At 41.1% G+C, this 24,155-nt stretch overlaps 1 protein-coding gene across 1 annotated transcript; it reads right to left on the reverse strand.

Annotated features, from left to right (window-relative positions):
- Positions 1–15,853: 15,853 nt before the first annotated feature.
- LOC146310567 (protein L-Myc-1b-like) lies at positions 15,854–19,992 on the reverse strand. The gene is made up of 3 exons (XM_084742671.1): positions 19,338–19,992; positions 18,304–18,873; positions 15,854–16,524 (listed from the first exon to the last, which is right to left on the reverse strand). The coding sequence occupies exons 2-3, from the start codon at positions 18,797–18,799 to the stop codon at positions 15,908–15,910; spliced, it is 1,113 nt and encodes a 370-aa protein (XP_084598797.1). The 5' UTR covers positions 18,800–18,873; positions 19,338–19,992; the 3' UTR covers positions 15,854–15,907.
- Positions 19,993–24,155: the final 4,163 nt, after the last annotated feature.

The following is a 24,155-nucleotide window of genomic DNA, read 5'->3' on the forward strand; positions in this document are numbered from 1 at the left end:
TAGCACCTGTGGATTTTTTCAACATACAGTATTTCACTTAAGGCAGATGCAAGTAGCACCCAGGTTTCAGTAACCAATGATGCTATTTGCATCATGTAATAGCCAATGTTGTTTACACCTGGGTGTCTATATATATATATATATATATATATATATATATAAATATATACACACAGTATATATGTGCTTACACAATGTAGTATTACGTATCCGTGTTACGACCTGCACATCTATTTCCTGTCAACACTATAGTAAGGTTACCTTTGTCAACAAACTTAGTGATTCTTCATCCTTAAGTTTCTTACTTCACATTTCACAGTTATCTTGGTAAATGTCGTTAATCACCTCAATGTCTTGGAAATCCGTTAGCAATGTGAGGTAACTAGCAAGGATCATTATCTTCATTGGTCCGTCTTTCCACTGCTCCACCAATTATCCGACCCCCCTCTTGCTCCTGTGCCAATATTTTCATGTCTAAGTTGGTGGATTAAACAGTTATTTCATCTGAAACATTGGTGGTTGTTGGAGTTGGAGTGGTGGAAAGACAAGCCAAGAAGGGTGTCATGAGCTTTATTTTGTTTCTGTCCAGTTTGAATGAGCATGAAGATGCTAGCCAGATAACGTTGCTAACGGTTATTTAAGACACTGAAGTTCTTATCAAAATGCTCAAAAACACTATATACAAAACAAATAGTTAATACTATTAACAATATGTACCAAGCTAACTATGAAAAGAGAAGCAACTGATGAATAAAAGCACACTGTAGGAGAATTTAATGTTACTAAAGTGTTGACAGGAAACAGACATGCAGCTTGTAACAAGTATAAATATCACACTACATTGTTCAAGTAGAGAATAGCTTAGTATGGCAGAGAAAAGCATCCAAATGACTGTACCTAACAATTCTATTTGCACCTGGTGTAAATGGCCACATTGGCTAGTTACACCTGCATGACAGACAAACCATGATCTTTTCCTAAATCTAACCAAGTTTGTAGCCTAAACCCAACTAAACTGCAACTGAAAACTGAAAGTAATCATTTAAAAAACTGACAAGTGTAAAGTGTAAAAATTAGTCAAGACTAACAACCAGTTTCACACAGAACTCAAACCCCAGTCTCCCTGAGAAAAGTCCTATGTTCAACGTATTCATCCTACACAGCCTCCTCTTGACAAAGACTCTGTCCCTACTTTATGGCTTAACTAGGCTTCATGTAAATAGCTAAATGGCTGCCGTGTTACTATTCTCACCCATGTGCGAACAGATACTCTACTCATTTAATCCTGATCAAAACTTTCCAGACTGGCTGCTTCCTTTGGGTCTCTCAGTGGTGTGATTGTATCATTTCTCGCGTTTCATTACCACAGCCACTAGAGTGCAGTAGAGGACAGATCAGCATCTCCGCCTTCTGGTGTGGTCCTGAATACTTTACTGCATGTTTCATTCATTCCTCGGGGCCTTGTAGACAAAGAGGACGTGAAAGAGAAACTCACTGTGAGCGTGAGAGAGGAAGTTGATCTGAAACCCTGAGTGTTTTGTTTCTTTTCTTGATACCCTTTAACTTTGACAGAGTAGCTGTGTGGCAATAATATTCCTCTCTACAGGGACTTTAAGTGTCTGACGCTGGTAATGACTATTGTGACCTTAAATCTATTGCTTTAGTGAAATAAAAGACAGTATTTTCAAAGTTTATTATGCAATGATTGGGAAAATGTAACAATATAAAGCTTCACATAATGTAGAGATACTACATTTCATATCTATAAAGAGATAATAACGTTATTTTGATCTATTTCATTTGGAGGAAGTAAAGACTTCATGTTCTGCATAACATCAATGATACATTTACTCATAATATGACAGAGCCCTTAGCTCACACTTGCCTCCGTCTTTGTGTGTCTGTTTGTTAGTCTGAGTCTCTGAGGGGGTTAACAGGACATGGAGACAGTTGGGCCGCACCCACTGAGCTGATTTGAATAACGCCGGCATTTGGCGCGAGGCTCAGAAGAGCCAGCCTTTCTTCATACCGGCTGTGACACCACTCCCCTCATCTCCCCTCCCCGTGCACCCTGGAGTGGCGGGAAATGCTGGAGAGAAAGAGACACAGAAATGTAGAGAAAATGAAGGAGATGTGCTGGACTCTGACTCTCTTGCACACCTAATCTGTACCTACAGTCACTTGATTGCCCTGGAAACATGTCAGACACAACATTTACCTTCCAAAAAGAACAGAGGGGAAGAAAAGAGGAAGAAAAAGCAGCACGGGCGCTCTCGCTGTTTTGGCGCGAGACGGATAGAGAGATAATGCTCTCTCAGTGGTAGACTGTGGGTGGAGACAAAAGCAGGCATGAGTGGAGTGGGCCAGAACAAAGAGGGTAACAGCCTGGACTACCCCCCTACCTCTCAACATCCCCCCACCCCCCAAACACACAGCCTGAAGGCTTCAGACAAGGCAGATGACTATTATAACCTTAATCAGTCCTTCAAAGCAACCACTCAGGCATGTTTGCCACCACCGGATTCTTTGTTCTAACTGGGGTTCTTCTAAGGTTTGGCTTGAACATTTCCACATCCTCCATGAAAAAAACCCTCAGCCACAGACACAGGGTTGGGTTTTACTTTACTTTTAAACTGTATTACAATACAAATACATATTAAATATATTCAGTAACCTAATGCAAAACATCAAAATATTTAAGTCGTGAAACTTTCCTTTACATTATTTATGGTTGACCTCAAGACCAAATACGGTGAAACTGTTTAGCCTAATGTAGCCTTGTATTTTATGTTCTTTGTTGATTGTTTGTCCAGTTAATGATGCTTGTATATATGTTAAGATTTAAGCTACTATAAGGTGTTTTTCTATTGTGTTGATTTTGGAGGCCCCTGTGGACAAAAGTGATATTTTTTCCACCCTAATAAAACATCAAAAATAAATGTATCTGCATAAAAATGTCCTCCTGTTTCTTCTTAACTAGTTATCAGTGAACACAGGAAGCCAATTTGACAAAACCATGTAATGTCACATGATGCACTGCAGCCCAAAAACACTTTCCTCCATAAGATTACATTGTGCTGAAGATATGACAGGGAAGCAGGGAGAGAGTTTTGAAGAACAACATGAAGCAAAGGGCAGCAGGCTCGAACTAATCCCACAGCCACCACAGAGGACCCAGCTTCAGCACATGGAGCGCACACTCCACCAACCAACCCACATGGCTGCCACTGGGTCTACTTTTGAGCGGATCAAGCAGACAGGATGTGAGACACATGGAAGAAATACATTAATTTTTCAGAATTAAACAGCAACACCAAAAAACATTTTTAAAAAAAGAAATTATTTGACAACGTGGTGTACTTACCTGTGCTAGCAGCACAAAAATCAAGGAACAGTTACTAAATCAACAAAACAAGTCAGCATAGTCAGGTGGGCAAAACGTTCTGTTTCCGAAACACTGGTGGTGAGATATCGAGTCGTGATCAGCGGCGCAGACGAGACACCTCTTGTATCTTAATTCTGTAACTCCATTACATGTAATCCATTACTCCCAAAGCTTGCACACACACACACAGATACACACACTGTTATCACACACAGATAGAGGCCTTCTTCCTTTTCTTGCTGAGATAAGACCTAGAAATCATCCACCGCCAAGGTAAAGGACCCATATGAAGGTCATTTAGCACAGACCATTAACAGCACCCACACCCACACATAAGTGACATTATTGGATTTGTTGTTATTGGCTTTCAGAGATGCAACAGTCACGATTCGACCCCACCCTCCTAAATTTATAGTGTAAGTAAGTGGGTGGAAGCTGACTAAGCACCAGCATCTTTTCATCGGACAAAATTCACCCATCAGAGAGCAAAAAGAGCAGAGCAGAGCAGAGCAGCGGTTCCTCTCACTTCCTGCCTCCAGTGGGCTCAACACAAAAACAGGAAGTGTGTGCTGCCTGTGTGTTTCCTAGGCCTTATAACAGAACCTCTCTCTCACACACATACACACACAGGCCTATAGTGGAGAAGAGGAAAGCAGGGCACTGATTATTACATAAGCTTCACAGTGGTGGTCACACAGGCCCTGACGACAACAGCAGTCACATTCAGATGTGGGCTGAAAAGAAGGAATTGTAACCATACAGAATGAACAGAGACGTCTATACACTATACATTCACCATCTGATAAGAGACAATCTGATAACACACACACACACACACACACACACACACACTAGGTGGGTGGATCTGCATTTTAGCATTTAAATGTATATTGTTGCAAATACACTCTCACATTGCAGGAATTGGTCAGTAAATTGGCTTTTGATGTTTGTGTGTGGTGAAGGCGGGGGGTGGGGGTGCTGAGACAAAGAGCACCAGCCCTTAAAGGGGGGATATAGTACTAATGTTGAGGTCTGCAGGGGGTTAAAGGCGAACGGGGGAGGGGTAAAGCTGCTCTCTGAGTAGCTTGGGGGGGCAGAAGAAGGTGGGGGTTGGTGTTGATGGTACTCAATGGGGCTAAATTCAAAAGATGCAGCAAGTGTCCCAACTTCAACTGAAGCAACCTTACACCACAGAGCCAAACAATGGAACATCTGCTTGCTGACAAAGCCGGCAGTTCGCTGCGAGAGCTGCAGTAGCCCTGATTCAGAACTACTGCTATTCTGTGGATGAAAACCCCCAACAGCAGCAACAGGTTTCGACATATTTCTGAGGTCATAGATACTTGGCATCAGTTCACTTCCTTTGGCATGTTTTGCTATATTGCTTCATCTCATTTCGAAAGCATAAAATTGCTTTTAAATGTGCATTTAAATGTAGGGGAAGTGGGTTCTACTCGAAAGTAGGTTTGGGAATGAGCCAAATTCTATGTCAAACAGTGCGTTTACTTGTATCCTAGTTTTGATCTAGTTTTTGGAGAATCCGAGTTATGAATGATTGAATATAAATATGACATCTGGGTTTCAGAATATGGATAGGTTGTTATCCCACTCTTGGGGAACTAAAAGGTTGAATATGTGGGATTTGTCAGTTGCTGCACCAGAAAATTGACTGTTTATAAGAAAAAACAGGCAGAAGGCAGAGCTGCAGAAGATACAGACACCACTACATACTTCTAGTGGGTCATAAATAATGACTGAGAGTCTACAAATACTTTTTAAAAGGAAAAAAAAAAAAAGTGACCACAAACAATGCTATGATGACCCCTTCACATTATATGTGGTCATCTGATGAATTATTAATATAAAATTGTTTAGAGCAGCTTTAATGCTACAATATGTAACACTTTGCATGTTTCCAACAACAGTCAAAAACAGAGAAATTCATAAAACAAGGTAAACATGGGACATGTCTCATACGACTAAATGCATAAAACATTAATATATTACCTCATCCATTAAGATGAATTCTGCCTGAGTCATGTCAGATAGATTTTCATTGGCAATGGTAGTAGTTTGTTTCTGTTTTAATGTACCAACAGTGGTAGAACTTAGATATTGTGCATTTAGGCATATGCTTTTTAGCTCGTCACTCTTGTTTTATGAATGAATCTATTTATTTATTTTGGTCCTTATTTGCGATTCTCCAAGATTAAATACAGTATTAAGTATACAATAAGACTTTAAATTAGAAGGAAAATGGAAATATTAACCAAAAAGGATGAAGCTATTTCTTACTGCATTTACCCCTTTTACCTGACCATTTCTGGTAGGCAACCCTTAAGCATTATTGACAACAACAGCAACAACAAAAAACCCAATAGGGGGCAAAGCAAAGCAAAACAGAAGCAGTTTGACTGTCCATCCTCAGCGTGACTGTGTCATAAACCCAGATTTAACTGTTGATATGATAAAGAAGCCGAACTCAGCGGGCAGGCTAGTAGGCCAGAAACCCCAGTGCATTCATCCTCACCTACTCACTTACTCAATATAGAAATAAGCTATGACTAGATGTTAAAGGACTAGTTCACCTAGAAATGAAAATCCAGTCCTTATCTACTTACTCTCAGGCCGACTGAAGGTTGCGTTTAGTTTTTTAGTCCACAAAACACTGCTGGAGTTTCACAGAAAAACAGTGATGCAGAATCTCCCAAACAATTTTCGTGAATGGTGACCTGTTTCCATAAAATGCCTCCATACTATTCATCTGGTGTAATCCACCATGTTTTTAGCCTGAGTCTTCATTGTAGATCCTTACTTTGGCGCCTGTCTGGGCTTTGGGAGACATGGATTACACCAGACAAGCAGTATGGAGGTATTTATTTGTTTTTTCCTGTTTTTTTTTTTTTTTATTTGAAATCTGATTACCATTCACTTCAATTGAAGGGATAGTTTTTGGGTGAACTCTGCCTTTAAGGAGTCAAGGACAGGTCTGCATGGAGCCAAACAATCAGAAGCTGAACAACGAATCATGTGTGCAGACATATCAATAACCAGATCCCAAAGTATAAAGATCCCAAATATAAACAACTTGAGAAAGACACCAGGATACCAGCATTCACGTAAACTGACTGGGAACATATTCACAAGTTATCCCACCTTCTCTCACCCCTTCAGTGTGTGTGTGTGTGTGTGTGTGTGTGTGTGTGTTGGTGGCGACGGGGTTGCCAGGGTGAGGATAGCACAACAGTTGGCACTGTTGAGGCCCTCTTCCCCTCTCTCTCTCTCCTCCTGCTTATCCATTAACCAGCACCATGGTTACATCACCACAGCTAATGCTCCCTCTTACATCTCCGGTGGCCAAAGACCGTATAGAAACAGATTACTCATGTTTGTTTCTGTAGACTCTCAATTACTGTAGCTTTTTCTAATTGTTCTAGTCTCCCATCCTAATTAACCTACTTCATTAACATCACAGCTCAGTGATTCAGTTCATTAATATACAGTGCTGTTGGCTATAGCATGTGTTCGTTTACCCGTCAGCTGTTGGACTGTCCATCCTCAGCGTGATTGTGTCATAAGCTCAGGTCAGGGAGTTTAGCGTGAGCCACCGGTGGCTCACGCAGTGTGGGGAGTTGAAGACCTTTTGATGGGTTCATTATAATCAGAGCGGTGCTGTGTCTGGGCCCAGATGGCAGCGGTGTTTACACTAACGGGATTAGGATTAGTTTCAGATTAGACAGGCGAGTTGAAAGGCCTGCTCCGCTGACACAACATGGCCGCCTAGCCCCACGCTAGCCCTCCCGAATTTATCTCAGACATTACTAACCCACAACAGACAAGATCAGCTGAGGAGGGTAAAGAAGAAGAACAGTTAAATTGATTAATATGTTAATGGAGTCTGGCTGGCAGTAAGAAAAACTGAACTCCACCTCTAGAGTGTGTATTTTCAGAGCAGTGGGCTTTTGTTTTCAAGATAACTGGCTTTACTTTACGTCCACCGACAACTGAAAGTAAGCTGATTTCAATGTATCATTGTGAATTTACCTTAGCTTGTCAACTTCTGATTCAGTCAATCTAAATTTCGAAGGCAGAAACGTTTGAAGTTAAACAAATAGTTTATTTTTACAGTGTGCAAAGGGGCAACAAAAACAGAAAGAAAAAAAAAACTCCCCTAACAAACCCCTTTGTGCTGCACAACTGGTGTTGCACAGGAACTCCTCACACCTTGTGTGTTTATTTTCTTTTAAGGCAGACCAATTTGTTGGACTGGCCGAGGTTTAAAGGAAAACACTGGTTTGACACCAGTCAGCCGAGGCCAGATGTATCCAAAGAGAGAGGAACATATACAGCCTGTTCCATCTGATTCATCACTGTTATGTAACACTGGCCTTAGGATGGGGAGGGTGAGCAACACACAGAGAGAAACTGAAGCTCAGAAGACTGACCTAGATCAGCAAACGGTGGAGATAAGTACCTGAGGGGAGGGCAGGAGCCAGCAGACTGTATCTGAGGGGGCTGTCAGGGAAAGATTGGGTGCAGAGGGAAGGAATATAGTAAAGACAGACAGAAACAGCAAAACAGGGAGTAAAAGAATGTGATTTCTTGCATATTCATGTGGTTTTTCAGTGGCAGGCTCCCAGCCTCATTAGGATCAGATGGACAGTAGCCTCCGCCGCAGCTCCGGCTGAGTTCCAGTGACACAACCAGGCTGGAATGTGGGTCAGTAGGCAGAGAGATGAAGGACTGCGACCAGGGAAAGTTTCTACAAGCATTTGTGTGTGCGTGTACATGCTCTTGCAAGCAGATGTGTGTATCTGCGTCTCTTCCCGCTTGTGTTTTCCCCCTCTCCCTTGACCGTCAGCCACTTTAAAAAATAGAATAAAGGGAAGGGTGTGTGTTGTGTATTGAGTAAGAAAGGGATGACAGTGAGTCCACTTCTCTCTCCAGCTGACGACAGTCCCCGCCAAGCGTGCAACCGCCTGAGATCTCTCAACACAACCTGAACCGAGCCTCCTAATGGGAGATTACTCAATTCCACTACAGCTCATTCTCACACAGCAGATCATAAGGTTATCCTAAGATAAGCCTATTTCTCTTCCGCCTTTATTATATGTCCCATATTCTCCCACATGTAGGTCAGAGATAAGCAGCCAGTTCAACCATGCTCTTAGAATCACAGACCAGTGCGGTGTGTTTATGGTCCGTTTCCTCCTCTGCCCCACTGTGTAAACATGCAATGTATACACGCCATACAAGCCGGGCCAGTCAGAACACAACCAGTTAACATGGTGGAAATATTGCTCAATGTGCAGTACTGTGTGTCTCTGTGTTTTTTTCTCTCTCTGTTAAAGTGCAGCGGTAAGAGATTCATCAGGGGGGATCTTAGCAGTTACGAAAGTTTGTCCTCCCACTTTCCAGGAACACAGACTTCACTTCATATGTTGCTCAATTAAAAGCTTGTTAAGGTACGTTACAGTTATTACAGACATTTTTCGGAGCTGGATGGTGGTTTATAAACAAGAAATGCCGGCGCGTCGAGTATAACTGGTCATGTTTCTCGTCAGGGATTCTTGCCAAAGATAAGACATGCTCATCTGCTTTTCTGTTTTTCTGCCAATGTTTACAGATATAGCCATTGTTGTGTGGTGATGCAGTTATGTGTCAAAGGTACATAAAGTACATAATGCACTCAGACACACAGACACATAAGCTCTCCTTGGCCTGCCCACTCCGACAGCCACTGATCCCCCTAAATATGCCAAAATACATACAAAAAATGGTCATCCTTTGCATAGCTTACAACAGTAAGCTATATACATGAATTTATATGTACCTACTCAATAAATTCCAAAACTTAAATACATTTAGAAACAAGAGGAGGTTGTTTGAAGATGAGTAAAAAGGGATGCCTAAAAGACATGAAAGGGGGTAACAGATCTAAGTGAACTGGGCAGGTTGTTTCATTCAGATGGAGATCTAAGTTTAAAGAAGCGTCACCCAATTTCATTAGAAATTCTGGGAATGAAAAGGAAATATTCTTTTATGTGTCTTGCTGGTTGTCTGCACCACAGTTTTGATCTGTCATCCACATGGCTACAGCCCCCACCAACAGAAAGAACCGAAATAAGAGGGATAGTAAGACAATAAGAAAATAAATTGCAACCAATGAAAATGTCCTCTAGAATTAAGTGCTAACCAGTTTAACAACTCATATATAAAACAATTACGGGTTCTATAAGGACACCGTAAAATAAATCTACAGGGACTATTATAAACCACGTTTAGAGGGCAAAGAATTGTTTCTGAGGTACAGAGGTTAACGAGAACTTGGCACGGCAGTTTTGCTTTCTTAAGTTTCAATAAGAAATACAGCAGTTTCTGAGCTTTCTTCACCAAGGTGGAGATGTGTGTGTCCATGACAGGTTCTACACGGTTTGTGCCTGACAGTACGCTTCTTTAGCCATAGGAATATAGGGTGAAAGTTGCTGCTTACCACACAACTATGTGAAAAAAGTAAATTCAGAACAGTTCTACACAGGCATACATACATCAGTATGTAATTTCAGTAAGTGGCAGCCTTCCGAGGAAGTTTCATCCCATATCTTGCCCAGTTACACAGCTCTGGTCCTCTCTGTTTCAATACACCATGCAATTAGCCCATTAATCACGCAAGCCAACAATTTAATCAAAGGATTTCTCAGGTAGCAGTATGTGCTAATGCTGCATGCTGTAGTGCATTCGGTTAAAGCTCAGCTATTAGGTCTTATTCTAACAGGTCACTGTTCTGTAAATGCCGTCACACATTCCCTTGTGTCACAGTGAAGAAATGTATATGCTCAAAAAGAAAAGGAAAGATTAATGAGGTTGCTTTTGTGTGTGAGGAGGATGTATAAATCAGAGACGCTGCTCTCCATCCAGCCAAATCATCAATTCGCCACAGTCCCACCCTGAACGCACACACAACATACTGACCACCAGTAAAGCCATCACGTGCTGTGTTGTACCCAGGGAATACGTAGACCTCGATGTGACACAGCCACGAACGGATATCCTCTTACATACACATTATATTTAGTATAGGAGACAGCAACAGGTTGCAGCTGTTTAGGACTTAAAGGCCTATTTCATTGTGGAAAATAAATGTAGCCGGCAGATGTGAGGGAATAAAACACACATGCCCTAAAAGGACACAGCCACGGTATGAACATGTGTGTCACACGTGCACTTTAGGAGTTGCTCAGTGTGGGCATTGTGCGCACTTTAGAGCAGAAAATCTGGTCTGGCAAGTTAACCGTCAGGGCAGAGCAGAGCATCCCACAGGAAAAAGAGATCCTCTTACCTCATTGTTTCCGTCAAGAAAAAAACGCCTTTAAACATAGGTGCGCCATAGCCTCTGAATGTCTGTTGACCCAGCCAGTTATTGTTATTTTTTTCATATTTTAAGTTGAACTGAACAATTCTGGCATGCTGAAAACAAAATTCCCACCATACACTGTAAAAATAAACTATTTGTTTTAACTGAAAAAAGTTTGTGTCTGGGTTACCTTAAAATTTTGAGTTGACTGAATTTGAATTTGAGCTTACGATGTTAAGGTGAACCCACAAATCTTCAGTCACACTGACAAGCATTTATGACATGTAACATGTAACAGCAGCACTCAACTTAAAAGCTTATCGTTAAGTGTATTAGAGCCTCACAGCAACTCTTCATTATGTTTCCTCAAACTATAAAAAGGAAGGGTCTCAGAAGAATCGAACCTCTCACGCAATGCATGCTGGGAAGTCTGCTAATATGCTAATCACATTTCTTTAGAAACTTGATTTAATGATGTTGAGTGAATTCTGTGCAGTACATTCATTCAAGTCAAGTTAGAACTATTTTTTAAGTTCTTAAGTGTTGCGAAAATCAATAGAAATTTGAAGTTTCCTGCATGATTTTTTCAGCATTGGCATTTTGACTTATTACTTTGCATATCAGTGTTCTGAAATGAAAAGGCAACAACACTAACAGCACATCTTGTGGATAAAGTCTTTGAACCTTAACTATATTACCGAGTTAATGATTGATTTCCTACTCACTTCAGATGAATTTCATGGTAACTGAAGTGAACAGGAAACATATCAGACAGGTTGTTCCTATCTGTTCCAAGACCTCATATCTGATTTCTGCTTTCACTTCCTGGTGTAGTAGAAAGTACAAACAGCGCAGCAGCTGCAGCTGATGTCACTCTAAGTCAGTGCTGTTTACTATGACAAGTATCACTCAGCTTCCCACAGAAATGTGAGGATGACAAAGAACTTTGTTGGGCAAAATATTGCAGAAACGATATGGTTGCAAAGTTTCTATCATCTGTTGTCTGTAGATAGGGTCATTTAACTCAACTGAGCCTCCTGGGACCAAATGTTTCTTACTTTGTAAAGGAAGTGTTCAACTGTGCCAGAAAATAGTGCCCTCAGGGCTGAAAATGGGGCCCAGCAGAGTGAACACAGGCAGGTAAAACACCTCACCAATCCCAGCTGTAACAAAGAGCAACACAGTGAGAGACGGTTGAAGTTCAGGGTGTGCCTGGCTCGTCTGTCAGGCCATACTTGAATAAAATGGTAATTTGAGTTTATTATACAAATGGCTGGGACTCAAACCTCAGTGATTCAGGCCTGCAGAGACACGTCAGTGAGGTCATCAATAGGACAGCATCATCACACAGGAACTCGGTTTGTTCCATAAGCAAGAAGCCCCGTAAAAACAGGGACATACAGACAGAAGGCTTTCTTATCTTTTTTATCTTAGACTTTCCTATCTTGATTTAAGACTTAAGGTAGAAAGTTTCTCTAATAGTCCCATTCACCCTGTTACTCTGCACCCCGCATAAATATAGGACAGGATGTGAACACAACCACCTTCCTGCAACATCTGAACTTAGAAGTGTGAGTACAAAGTACAGTCTGTTGGTGTAAGGATCTTACCCACCCCTCAGGTACTCTGAACTGACACACACTCAGGTAGCCTCCATCACCAGGAGTTTCAGGTTACTGTTTAACATGGATCCCAAGCAGCGTCTTATTTATCTGCACCGGACCCCTTCGCTCTACACTAATTATGCAGTTCTCTGGGGGACAGCATCTGCATGTAAGGAGTCCGACTGCCATGCAACACCCACCAATTACACGGACCACAAAGCAATATAGTGTATAACAAAGGCAAGTAAAAAGTGTGTCACATAACTAATACAAACCTTATGAAAGGTGACAAGGAAGAGGGTCATCCAATAATGTCGAGACCATTGAGAGATTTTCACTTTTTCCATTTACGGGCCATTTTACAGCCACTTACATGAAGCTACTCTCCAACTGCATACCTGTGTGAAAAGCTGCACTGGATCCAAGCGGCAGTCCACACACACACACACACACACAACCCCTGTCTCCAAACCCCGGGGACTGTTCTAAAGATACCGATTGCATGTGTGTGTGTGCGAGTGTAACCTAGTTCAGAGCACATCAGGTGCCCAGCATGCAGCAGCCACTGCAGTAGGGAGGATCCACAACTGTATCACATACAGTCTTCAAGGGCAAGTCTCAAGGACACAAGCTCAGTCTAACCTTCTGTGGACCAGCAGCTGGTGCACAAGACACACTCCTTTATGTGACACATACCGCAAAGTGACACATCGAGAGGAAATCGAGCAGTTCTTTCATCTTTTATGATCCGCCCTCATTTACTGCAGATTTGGGTGTGAGAGGAGGTTGTGTTTCTGTAGGTGCACACAGCAGTGCGTGGTGGATTTTACCCACGCTTTGATAAATCTGTGTCATTTGTTACTTCTGCTTTGAACGTTTAAATGAAGGGTTCACTTTGGTGCAAGGTTTCTTCGGGTTGCCATGGAAACAAATAGAAGCTGTGGTCGTAATTTTGAGATAAGCATAAAAAACTTTGGATGGCAAGGTCAAAATGTTTGGAGATATTTGAATAGGACTGCCCATTTAAAGGATTTATAAATGGTTTATAATTAAGTTATTGATTAAGTTGTAGATACTAATGAGCTAATAATCTAACAAATTAGATTAAAAAAGGCAACAGTGACCCGTTGCTTGCCAGAGTGTGCTGACATTTAGCTGTACCGCGCTCTCATTGCTTACTTTGTCTTCTCCATGAGCAGCATTTATACCTGTCAGCTTCATCAGATATTTTTTAATGTTACTGGCATTTAACCACCATCAACATATTTTAATTGTCAAGCAGTTTCATTGGGCATCGAATTAACATATAAAATTTTCAGCATTTTACACTTTACAATAAGGCTTTTGCCAGTTACAAATGGCAGTAAGTCATTAACAAAAGGTAGTATAAGAAGACAGGGTTGGAGTTATTGTCCATTATGATTTAATTTCCTGGTGATCTTTTTCTTAATATGCCTGCTTGAGAACTTCTGTTAGCTCTGGTCTTCTTCAGCTGCCTTTCTTTGTTTGATGTTCAAACCCATGGAGCTAAAACTTATTTTCTACCTATGAAAACTGTTATAACTCATTTCTAAATGTTTATTAGTGATTTAAGTGTTTACAACCTAATTAATGACCTAATTATAACTATCACTAGGAACTATTACTAGGAATACAGTAACTTGGCAGTGTATGGCATTGTATAATAGTTGAATAAAAAGACCCAGACGTCAGATTTGTATGCAAATATGGTATAAAAATTTAATGTTGCTGTTGATGTTAGCATGCTTAAAAACAAAAAAAAAAATCAACCAAAATCAGGAGAAGCATTGAAATCACAAAGTGACGTGTGAATATAAAGTACAGCAGTGCTACTTATTCTTTTTTTGCCCATTTTTCCTGTTTTCTTAACAAAATAGAGGTTCCTTGATGCCTGGTGGCACGTCATAAAGAAGAGCAAAGCTCGTTGACAACTCTGGATTTTTCCTCTCCTTCACCAGGAGCAATAAGCTATTATTTACAGAACAATTTGTACATCAAACAATCAGTCACACAATCCAAACAAAACAGGAACTGACTCATTCATTCATATATACACAGAGAGGCATTCACATTTCACTCCATTATAAGTGTGCAATGATGAAATGAAGACATCTTAACCAGCCGACACACACACACACACACACACACACACACACACACACACACACACACACACACACACACACACACACACACACACACACACACACACACACACACACACACACACACACTGAAGGCTACATATATTCACTATCACACTGGTCCTCTGACAACAGGTCATATCCCATCACAGCACACCAGGAAATATTAGTCATCACTATAAAATCAATTCCATTACCCCTGTTCAGTTCATAACTAAATAAAACACTGTGCAAACAAAATAAGAAAAACACAGCACACTAACTGTTCCTCACCATATCAGGTTCACAGGCCAGCACACTCAGTTCATAGGAAGCCCACAGCTACAGAGAGGCCAAGTCCCTCCCCTTCTGCTGGACCACCAAGGGACCTTATTTCGGAAAAAATATGTATGGTTGTTAACGGGTAGCGACAAATATATTTTTGATCCTGTTTGAATTGTAAATATGACCAGAAAGTCGTTGTTTGTCATAAAACTGTTTAAGTATAAAGGCTCATTTATGCTAAACGTTTGATGCACACACGGATCTTCTATCCATCCCATTTTTGCACCGTTTCTGAAAACAACAAAGTATTATATAAACATCCTACAGTATTGGAGTTTATGTTCATTGTCAGTTAGTTAGTGAAAAAGATTCCACACGTTGCAAAGTATTAAATGGCCGCACAGACCACCGAAAACTTTTGTCTCTTTCTCAAGAGGTACATTATTACTGATTGACTCTGAGTGGTGCCCTCTATTGGACAAACTGTATATGAGCAGTGACGTTTACGTTGTTTGAAACAGACGTAGCTATTTTCATGCATAAGGGAAGTATAAATGAGCTTCAAGACTAAAAATGCTTAGCTAGAAAGACTACACACCCAAAAGTAGCGCAAGTGACGTCATGACTTTTCTGTCCACAAACTAATGTTATCTTTAAAATTTACAAATGTGTGTAATTCAGGACAAAATTCAAACAGGATCAAAAAATTACTTGTCTTTCGCCATTGACTGCAGGAATAAGGTCCCATGGGGCATGCCAGGAATAATCTTTCTTTCCCAGGATGACGAAGGCATGCCCCACCCCACTCTTACTCTGATTGGCTAGTGCTTGTTGTCTTTATTGGTTATGGTTGGGTATTTTTAAGCACAAAGAGTGTGATTGGTTAGGGTAAGGGTAAACGAATCAGAGGCAGAGTAGTGCGGATCAGGCTTTTGCAATCCCAGGGTGGTAAAAATCGGAGACCAGAAGGGGAGGGACTTCACCTCTCTATATGAATAAATTCCAAACAAAATTCACAGCTATTTACATGAGGCATGTTGTTATATAAAAACTGTAGCTTGTAAAAAGCGACAGGTAACTCAAGAGGACAAGTTCCTGACTGTGAATGAGGCAGTTTATTTCACTCGTTTGTGTCTCAGGATCGTTTCAGTTCAGATAATCTGCGGAGGAGCTGCTGCTGTCGGGCTTTGAGGCGCTTCCTCTCCAGAAGCTGCTGCTTCTCCTTGGTGTGCAGCTCCACCAGGTACTCTGTTGCATGCGTCAGGATGGCCACCTTCGGGGTCTTGGCGGACTCCAGGCCGGGGATCTGATCCCGCAGGGCAAGGAAACGGGACCGCAGATCGTTCCTCCTCTTCCTCTCGAGGAAGTTGTGGTTCCGCCTGCGGTCAGTGTCCTCTGTGTCTGAATTCTGGGGAGTCTCTGAGGGGGAGGCGGGCTGGGAGACGCGTGCTGAACAGACCGCGTGCTGACTGGATGCCGTGCAGGTACGCTTGCTTTGAGGCTCTTCCTCATACTCCTCTTCCTCCTCCTCCTCCTCCTCATCGTCATCCTCCTCATCGGGTTCTGGCTCGCTGTCAGGGGAGCGGGCGGCATAGTTGTGCTGCTGCCGGTGCACAGACATGTGGAAGCGTTTGGGGCAGGGGTCAGCCCGCACCGTGATGGTCACTGGTTTTCTGACATTCACCAACCGCACCCGGTTCTGCTTGCTCTCCACAGTGACCACATCAATCTCCTCTTCATCATCATCATCATCTGTGATCACACAGGAAACAACTCATTAATAAACACAGAAGTCCATTATGAGATACTTCACACACTTCAGGTTTTTGTGTAAGAAAAGGCAGACTCAAGCAAATCAAAATTAGAGCCCAATCAATACTGGATTTCAGGGAGGGAGGGATTTCCCAATACTTATATCAGTAGTTAAGTTGATATATTGGGCAATATTCTTTATTTACCACAGTGCTTTGTTAAACACTCAAGTCTAATTGGTCGATACAGCATTCTAAGGTCTGTTATTTCTAAATACCAGACTGTTGCGATGGGATGCATGTCTGATCATAGCCTCTTGGGGAACAATGAAATAATTTCTAAATCAATAAAATCCATTTTAAATTAATATTTTGTGTCAAATTATTGATTGTTGGCAAGAAGCTGTGTAACAAGTGGGATAATGTACAGTGAGTCGTAAATTATTGTGAAATAAACCCCCTTTTAAGGTAACAATACCCCGCTCACTGTACATTATCCCTTACATACAAATGTATATATAAAAAAATCTAAAATGACAACAGGGCACTGAAACACTAAGTTTTCATTGGTGTTTTTAATAATTATGAATAACTATACATCATATATATTAGAGCCTGACCAATATACTGGTTGACTGATGTTAAGGGCCCGATATTGGCCTATCATAGTATGTCAGTCAATATTGATATCAGCATGTTGTCTGATGTGCAATATGTGTGTATGTAATCTTAAAAAACTTTAACATTCACAGAAAATAATGCAGATTGTTTTATCTGTTAGCCTTATAGGCAACATTTTATGTATATCTGACCATTCTTGATTCAGGATTAATATATACAAAGACTGTTATTTTGATTTTTGTGTTTTTTAATAGTTATTTTAGTTAATGAATGAAATTTGTTGTTAAACTGTTAAATATCCTGCCTCTATTGCATAGCTTTGTCGCAAGTGTTCACCACTTTAGAGTGAACCACTGCAAAAAAAAAAATGTTTTCTTGTATATAGTCTACAATCTACTTAAAGAACATGGCCTGACCCCAATATATATATAAAATTCAGCCTTATAACAAAAACCAACAACCTTCATTATGTTTTGTAAAATGATATCAGAAAATATATACGCCAATACTAACACACAACGATATAACTGTGCCATTGTTGGCCAGCCGATAAATCTGACTGGCTCTAATCAAAACTGAACTAAACTGCCTATAAGGAAGTGCAATCCACAGCCATTCATGTAAATCACTACTCGCCCATCAGAGCAGGAGCTGAGGTGTTAACAGCAGTGGTCATCCATGCCAGAGTCTGCAGGAATTCAGGCTTTTGTCACTGAGCGCTGAGCATTCATCAACAATTTAAATGAGGAGATGGGCTGGCAGGGGGCACTCCCTAATTTGGGAAATGTGAAAGAGTTGCTCTCACGGTCTGTCCCTGTGTGTGTGTAGTGGTAATAAATCATCGGGACTGATCACCCCGCCCCTCTGCCGCACTCTGATTGTAATGTAGAGCCAGTGGCAGATATTGAAAGAGGGGGAAATTCAAGTAAAAGTGACGGGGGCGCGGTTTTTCAAACACTGCATGGGCGTTTGGAGCGGGCAAAATGCAGCTTGAAAAGGTTACTCCCTGTGCTGTACTTGATAACCCCTCTGCAGCACCACAGACCACAGTTATGCAACAGCAGCCCAGCTTTCCAAATTACGCATTGTTAGAGGGCAATATAATCCCGAGGCATGGGGCAGCAGGGTGGGGCAATTTAGAGCATGACTGCTTCCTTACCGGAGGAATCAGAGCGAGACTCGGAGCCAGACGACGCCGGCTTCCTACAGCTGCTCGCCGGGATGGTGAGAACAGCCGCGGGGTCGACGCAGTCTGTTGCCGCTGTGGACAGCTGACCAACCGGGGAGACGCACTGCGCTTTGCTGGGTCTCACGGAGGAGACACCGGTCTGCGCCGCAGCTGACACCCTCCCGTTGACCTTCTCCAGCTGCTTGCTGGCGGAGAAACTACTCCACATGCAGTCCTGGATGATGATGGAGCTGAGGTTGTCCCGGATGAACTGGCCCTCGCACTCCTCGTCCTGCCCCAGGACTTTGGACAGCCAGCTGAGTTTGTCTCCGGGGGAGAGTTGCAGAGTCCGGTTGGGAGACATGGGAGGGGTGGGAAGCAGCTCGAACTTTTTCCATATGTCCTCGCTCGGTGCGGTCGACTTGTAAAAATCCTCCTCGGTGTCGAAATCGTTGAAGAAATAGTGCTGGTAACAGTCGAACTCCATGTTTCTGCTTAATAAATCCTCTAGAGTTTAAATTCCCAGAAAAGATCAGATGACACCAGTGGCCTCTGCACAACCTGAGGGCAAATATCACAGCGATTAGCGATGATCTTTTTAAAGTAGATCCCATCAGATGTGAGATCACATTTCAAGAATCCATCTAATGGAGCATCACATCCCTCTAACTGCCAGCTTTCTACAAACGGGACTACATTAATAATTGATTGCATCTTGCGGATGCTCTCTTTACGCTGATGGACTCAAACTGTCCTGACACACAAGGTTACCACATCATCTAGTTATATACTAGGATTCTTGCAAGTCTTTGAAGGACAGGAGACAGACAGACTTTGTTTAACAGGACTATCCTGCGTAAAAGTCATGCGAGGCTGCGTTTCCTCAAATGTAGGCAGCGCTTTGTTTCACAGAGAACCTCGTGTGAACCGGCGCAGAAGAAGAAAAGTGGACAGAGTGGGTTTACCCCTCTTTTTCCTCATGTTAAACTTTCACACACAGGCAGATACTAGAAAAAACTACTCACCGGCTCTGTCAGCAAAATCCCACAGCGAGATTCAGGGCATTGAAAATCCCTCGGCAGCCAAGGAGCAAAGTGTCCACGGTGCGCAGAGATCAGACGGATAAATCATACAAAGATGCCTTGACTCGACGCAGGCTGTTACTTTTGCTCTATTTTAAAGCAGAAAAGCAACAACAACACACAAAAAAAGCCGGGGTTCAAAGAACAGGCACAAGGTCCGCCCCGCAGAAAGCCACACAGTGCGTTTTTCGCGCCAGTGAGATATCCTGTTATAAGGCGATAAAAAAGTGCAGGGAGGAGCCTCGGAAATATCTGCAGCGGTAGATCCGGGTAAGCCCCTCCATTTGCATCGGAGGCGGGGGGTGGGGGGGGGAGCGCGCAGCCCCGCCCCGTCTACAACACCAATTATGGTCACAATAACTGACACGTTCAATCATCAATATTTGTTGCTCTCAGCGGTGGGAGTAGAAGGAGACAACATGTTTATTCTGTTACACTCATTTCCTCTCAGCTGAGAGAGTTTTATTCACACCAAGTGCTTTAGTCTCCCATTATACGCTGCTTAGGCCTCTACATTTCCAATCAACTTATTGCGTTATTTGACATGATACTGCATGGTATCACTGGAGCCATGGTCTCCCAACACTGTATCCAAATTACTGCCTTTTTTGTTTTTTATGTCAGTGTCTATTTAGTTACCTGCCTTTGTTTTTTCTTTTTTCTTTTCTTTTGTTGCTGGACATTCTTGTTATAAATTTCAATAAAACTTCAAATTAAAATGTTTTACATGCAAGGATCAACTTGATCTAGGTTTAAAACTACTCAACAGCAAAGTTGTTAAATGTGGCTCCAGTTTAATCTGCTACAACAAAGAAAGAGATCTGTATGCAGCATTCATTATGGTGCATTCATTTAATGGTTATTTATAGTGCTGAAACAAGTAGTTGAAAATTGAACTGTTGGAAAATAAAATCAAAACCACAGATCCTTTTTCAAGCAAAAACATCAAATATTTCATGGCTTCAAGCTTCCTATTTGTGAGAATTTGCTGCCTGTTTCTGTCATATGTGATAGTGAACCGAATATTTGAGGGCTTTGGAAAATTGATTGGACAAAACAAGACATTTCAAATTTTTTGAGAAATTTTGGACATTTTATAATCACTACCGTAATCAACCATCACAATAATATACTGTTTAATAATAAAAAAAAATCCACACTGCACATTTTCTGCACAATAAGTACTTTCACTTAAGTGCAATTTTAAATGCAGGACTTTAACTTGTAACAGAGTGTTTTACTTTGTTAAATTGCTGCTTTGATTTAAGTTTTCACTCTGTACCGCTGACCTGGAAGAGAGTCAGAGTCAGCCTTGAGCCAAAAAATTTATGACTTTAGACTGGACTTGAAAAAAAGTAAAAAATTACTTGCAACTCAACTTGGATTTCAGCACCAATGACTTGTGACTTCAGTTGGACTGGAGTTCTTCTTTTAAAGATAACTTTTTTGGGCTTTTGCCTTTACTTTGATAGATGAGAGCCGAAGATGTGACATGAAACGGGGTGGAGAGCGAGGCGATGACATGCAGCAGGTGGGCCGCAGGTGTGCACAGAATCAATTAATTTCCTTTCATTTCCTGAAACAACTAACTTTAACACTATTCGTCCCCAGCAAGTCGACACTTGATTCCACAGATGCGCTTTGCTTAAATCAATCCAACCACATCCAGTCAAGTGGAATGATAAAACCATAAAGAAGTAATGTTGAAATGGCATTACATTTTGTGAGGAGTGCGTTATGACTTGTTTAGGACCCGAAACTCAAAGTTTAGGACTTGCGACTTTAGTTGGGACTTGAGTGTAAAGACTCAAGACTTACTTGTGACTACTACTGCAACAGCATGCTGCATTTGAGATCGTCCACAGAGCAGTTAGGTTCAGCCTTTGACACAGTAGTCATGTCCAATCTGACGTCTTCATTGCTGTGCATTGAGAGACAAGTCTGTGTGATCCTCCTCCTGAAGTAAAGATGATACAACTGAACCTTGACAGCAAACATTAGTTTTAAGATGATCCTCTTTGCCTTAATCCCGTTAAAATCAGCAGATTCCCAAACCCTCTTTTTTCAGCAGCTTGTATCTGTTGGTTCAGGCTGGAGTTTACCTTGATCCAGTTATTTTTTATTTGTAGAGCAGTTTCATTAAGTTGTTGATTTGGAGTCAAGAGTCTTCTAATTTGTGTTACAAAAGGTAGGAATTCAATGCAGATAGTACTTCATTTCCATGCTCAACATCATGACACAGACAGTGTATCCAGCAGCTAAAAGGTGTATTCTATTCCAGGCTACAAAACATTTCCACAGTGAAGGGTGGAGTGCATCTCTGAATGACCTCCATTTTAACACAAAAGAGCACGACGAGTACACAACAGCTGAGAGTCAGCTGCTGAAATGTTTGCAGGTGCTGGTGAAGTGAGTCAACTTCTTTACAGTGAGAGAAGTTAAAACAAACGCTATTATATTTGGTCTTAAATTCTTGTTTACAGGACACAACAACAGCTCCGCCAGAGAAGAAGAAGACCACCCTCATAAAATCCCATGAGCACTCAATGACCTGCAACATTTCATTATTTTAACACTAACCGTGATATCACCATACTGAACAAGGCAATGATTAAGTAGACACATGATTTGTCTATATTGCTGCCTGGCATGAACAAATGCTTTTTTGCTCACGGGCGTGCAAAAGGTCAAAGTTCGCCAACGTCTCATGACCAGACAACGCCAGGTCAAAGTTATACACCACCCACGCTGGCCCCAACCTTCTTCTGTCTAACATATTGATCAGTTTGGTCCATAGCATACGCGTCTTTTCCTTAATTAAGCATCTCAGTGGACAAGACAAAAACACTCAGTATCTCTGGTCCCATTATGACCAAACTAATGACACTGATTAGTGATGGACATCTGTTGTCAGCGACAGGCCTGAGGTCGGACACACTGCCCTGATTGTGTGGCCTCTTAAAGTGTGGTGTTCTGTACTTGCACAATGTAGTGTTATGTATATCTGTTTTACGAGCTGCACATCTGTTAATTTCCTTTAAACTCCGTAGTAATGTTATGTTTGCCTACAAACTTTATCCTTATGATAGTTACTTTACTTATCACAGTTAGCTTGGTACGTATTGTTAATAGTATTTACCGTTTGTTTTGTATTTAGTGTTTTTGAGCATTTTGATAATCACCTTAGTGCCTTAGATAACCTTTAGCAAAGTTAGCTAGCTAGATAGCATCCACTGTTATCCAAATTCAAACTCAACAGAAATTAAACTTAAATAAAAACTAGATACAATTTATCATCACTGTTGTTTGGTTGAAATAAATCCTTAATTCTGGTTCTTCATGTCCTTTCTCCCCTCTGTTTATCTGGTGTTGACCTCCCTTTTGCTTCCCCCATATTTTCACATCTAACTAAGTTTAATTAAGTTTTTATTTCAACCAGATCAGATTTGGTGATTGTTTGAGCAGTAAGAAGGCAAGCAAATTTGTTTTTGGTGAGTTTTATTTTATGCCTGTGAAGTTTCAATGAAGATGATGATGCTATGTAGCTAGCTAATGTTGCTAACAGTTATCTAAGTTATCTGAGGTTATTATCAAAATGCTCAAAACACTATACAAAACAGAATGGATTTACATTTTCATTATCGATTCATTTGCCAGTTATTTTCATGATTACTTGCTTAATTGTTATATCAGTAAAATGTCTAATAATTGTGAAAAACTTTCAGTCCAATTTTCCAAATTGATGTCTTCAAATTGCTTCTTTTGTACAACTAACAGTCCAAAACACAAAGACACCTTACCCTCCTAAATGACAAATAAAACCAGCAAATCTTTAGGCTACATTTAAGAAGCTTGAAACAGCAAATGTTTGACTTTGTCTTTCGATCTATTAAATCATTAATTGTTGCAGCTCTAAATGCTACTCAATAATCAACTCTCTTTCTGGTGTGTTTACAAACAACAACTGACAAATCCTGCGTAATCTACCTTTAACATTTGAATCACACTTGAAACACAAAGTTCAGGGCTTGGGATTGATTTAGGACTTACCAGTCTTTATTTAGGACTTGGCTCGTAGCCAAGACTTGAGACTTACTTGTGACCAGCAAAACAGTGCGTCTGTCCCACCTCTGGTCAGCTGAACACATATTTCATTCACAGTCCACTGTCTGCTGCGGCATCACTCTCATTTTTCTATTAATGATTATAAATCTAAATTCTTTGCTTCTAAATTAAGTGTTTGGATGACTTCGGAAACCTTCTGCATCTTAACTGGACATTGCTCAGCCTCTTTTGTAGCCTGTGACCGTATTTTTTCCTTTTGTTAAAGAATATTTTTATTGCAGATTAAGGATACATTCCTCCATGCTATATAAAAGCATCTTATTTTTTCCATTTTCTTGTTTAAGCTTGTTTATGCTGTTCTTATTGTTGTAATAATGTTTTAATTCTGTCCTCTCTGCCGGGTCTCTCTTATAAAATACATTGTAACCTCAGAGACTTTTGTCTGGTTTAAAAAATGAAAAATTATGATGTTAGCTTCAATCTGATGATGTTCTGAATCTTAAATAAGTCGAACTTTATCAAAAAGAGAGGGTTTTTTTTTAGCCAACTTAAAGCTTCACCAAAAAGTTATTTTGCCCACAGAGCAATGATCATAGCCTGTAGATCCTGCAACTCCACATCCTATAATTACACAGTGGACCAACCCTCAATCTGCTATGTTGGGAATATTTCATCTGTGCCAAAGTGAGGAAAGAA

This window comes from Lutjanus erythropterus, chromosome 18 (assembly GCF_056507025.1).
Source record: "Lutjanus erythropterus isolate fLutEry1 chromosome 18, fLutEry1.hap2, whole genome shotgun sequence".
NCBI lineage: Eukaryota > Metazoa > Chordata > Actinopteri > Lutjaniformes > Lutjanidae > Lutjanus > Lutjanus erythropterus.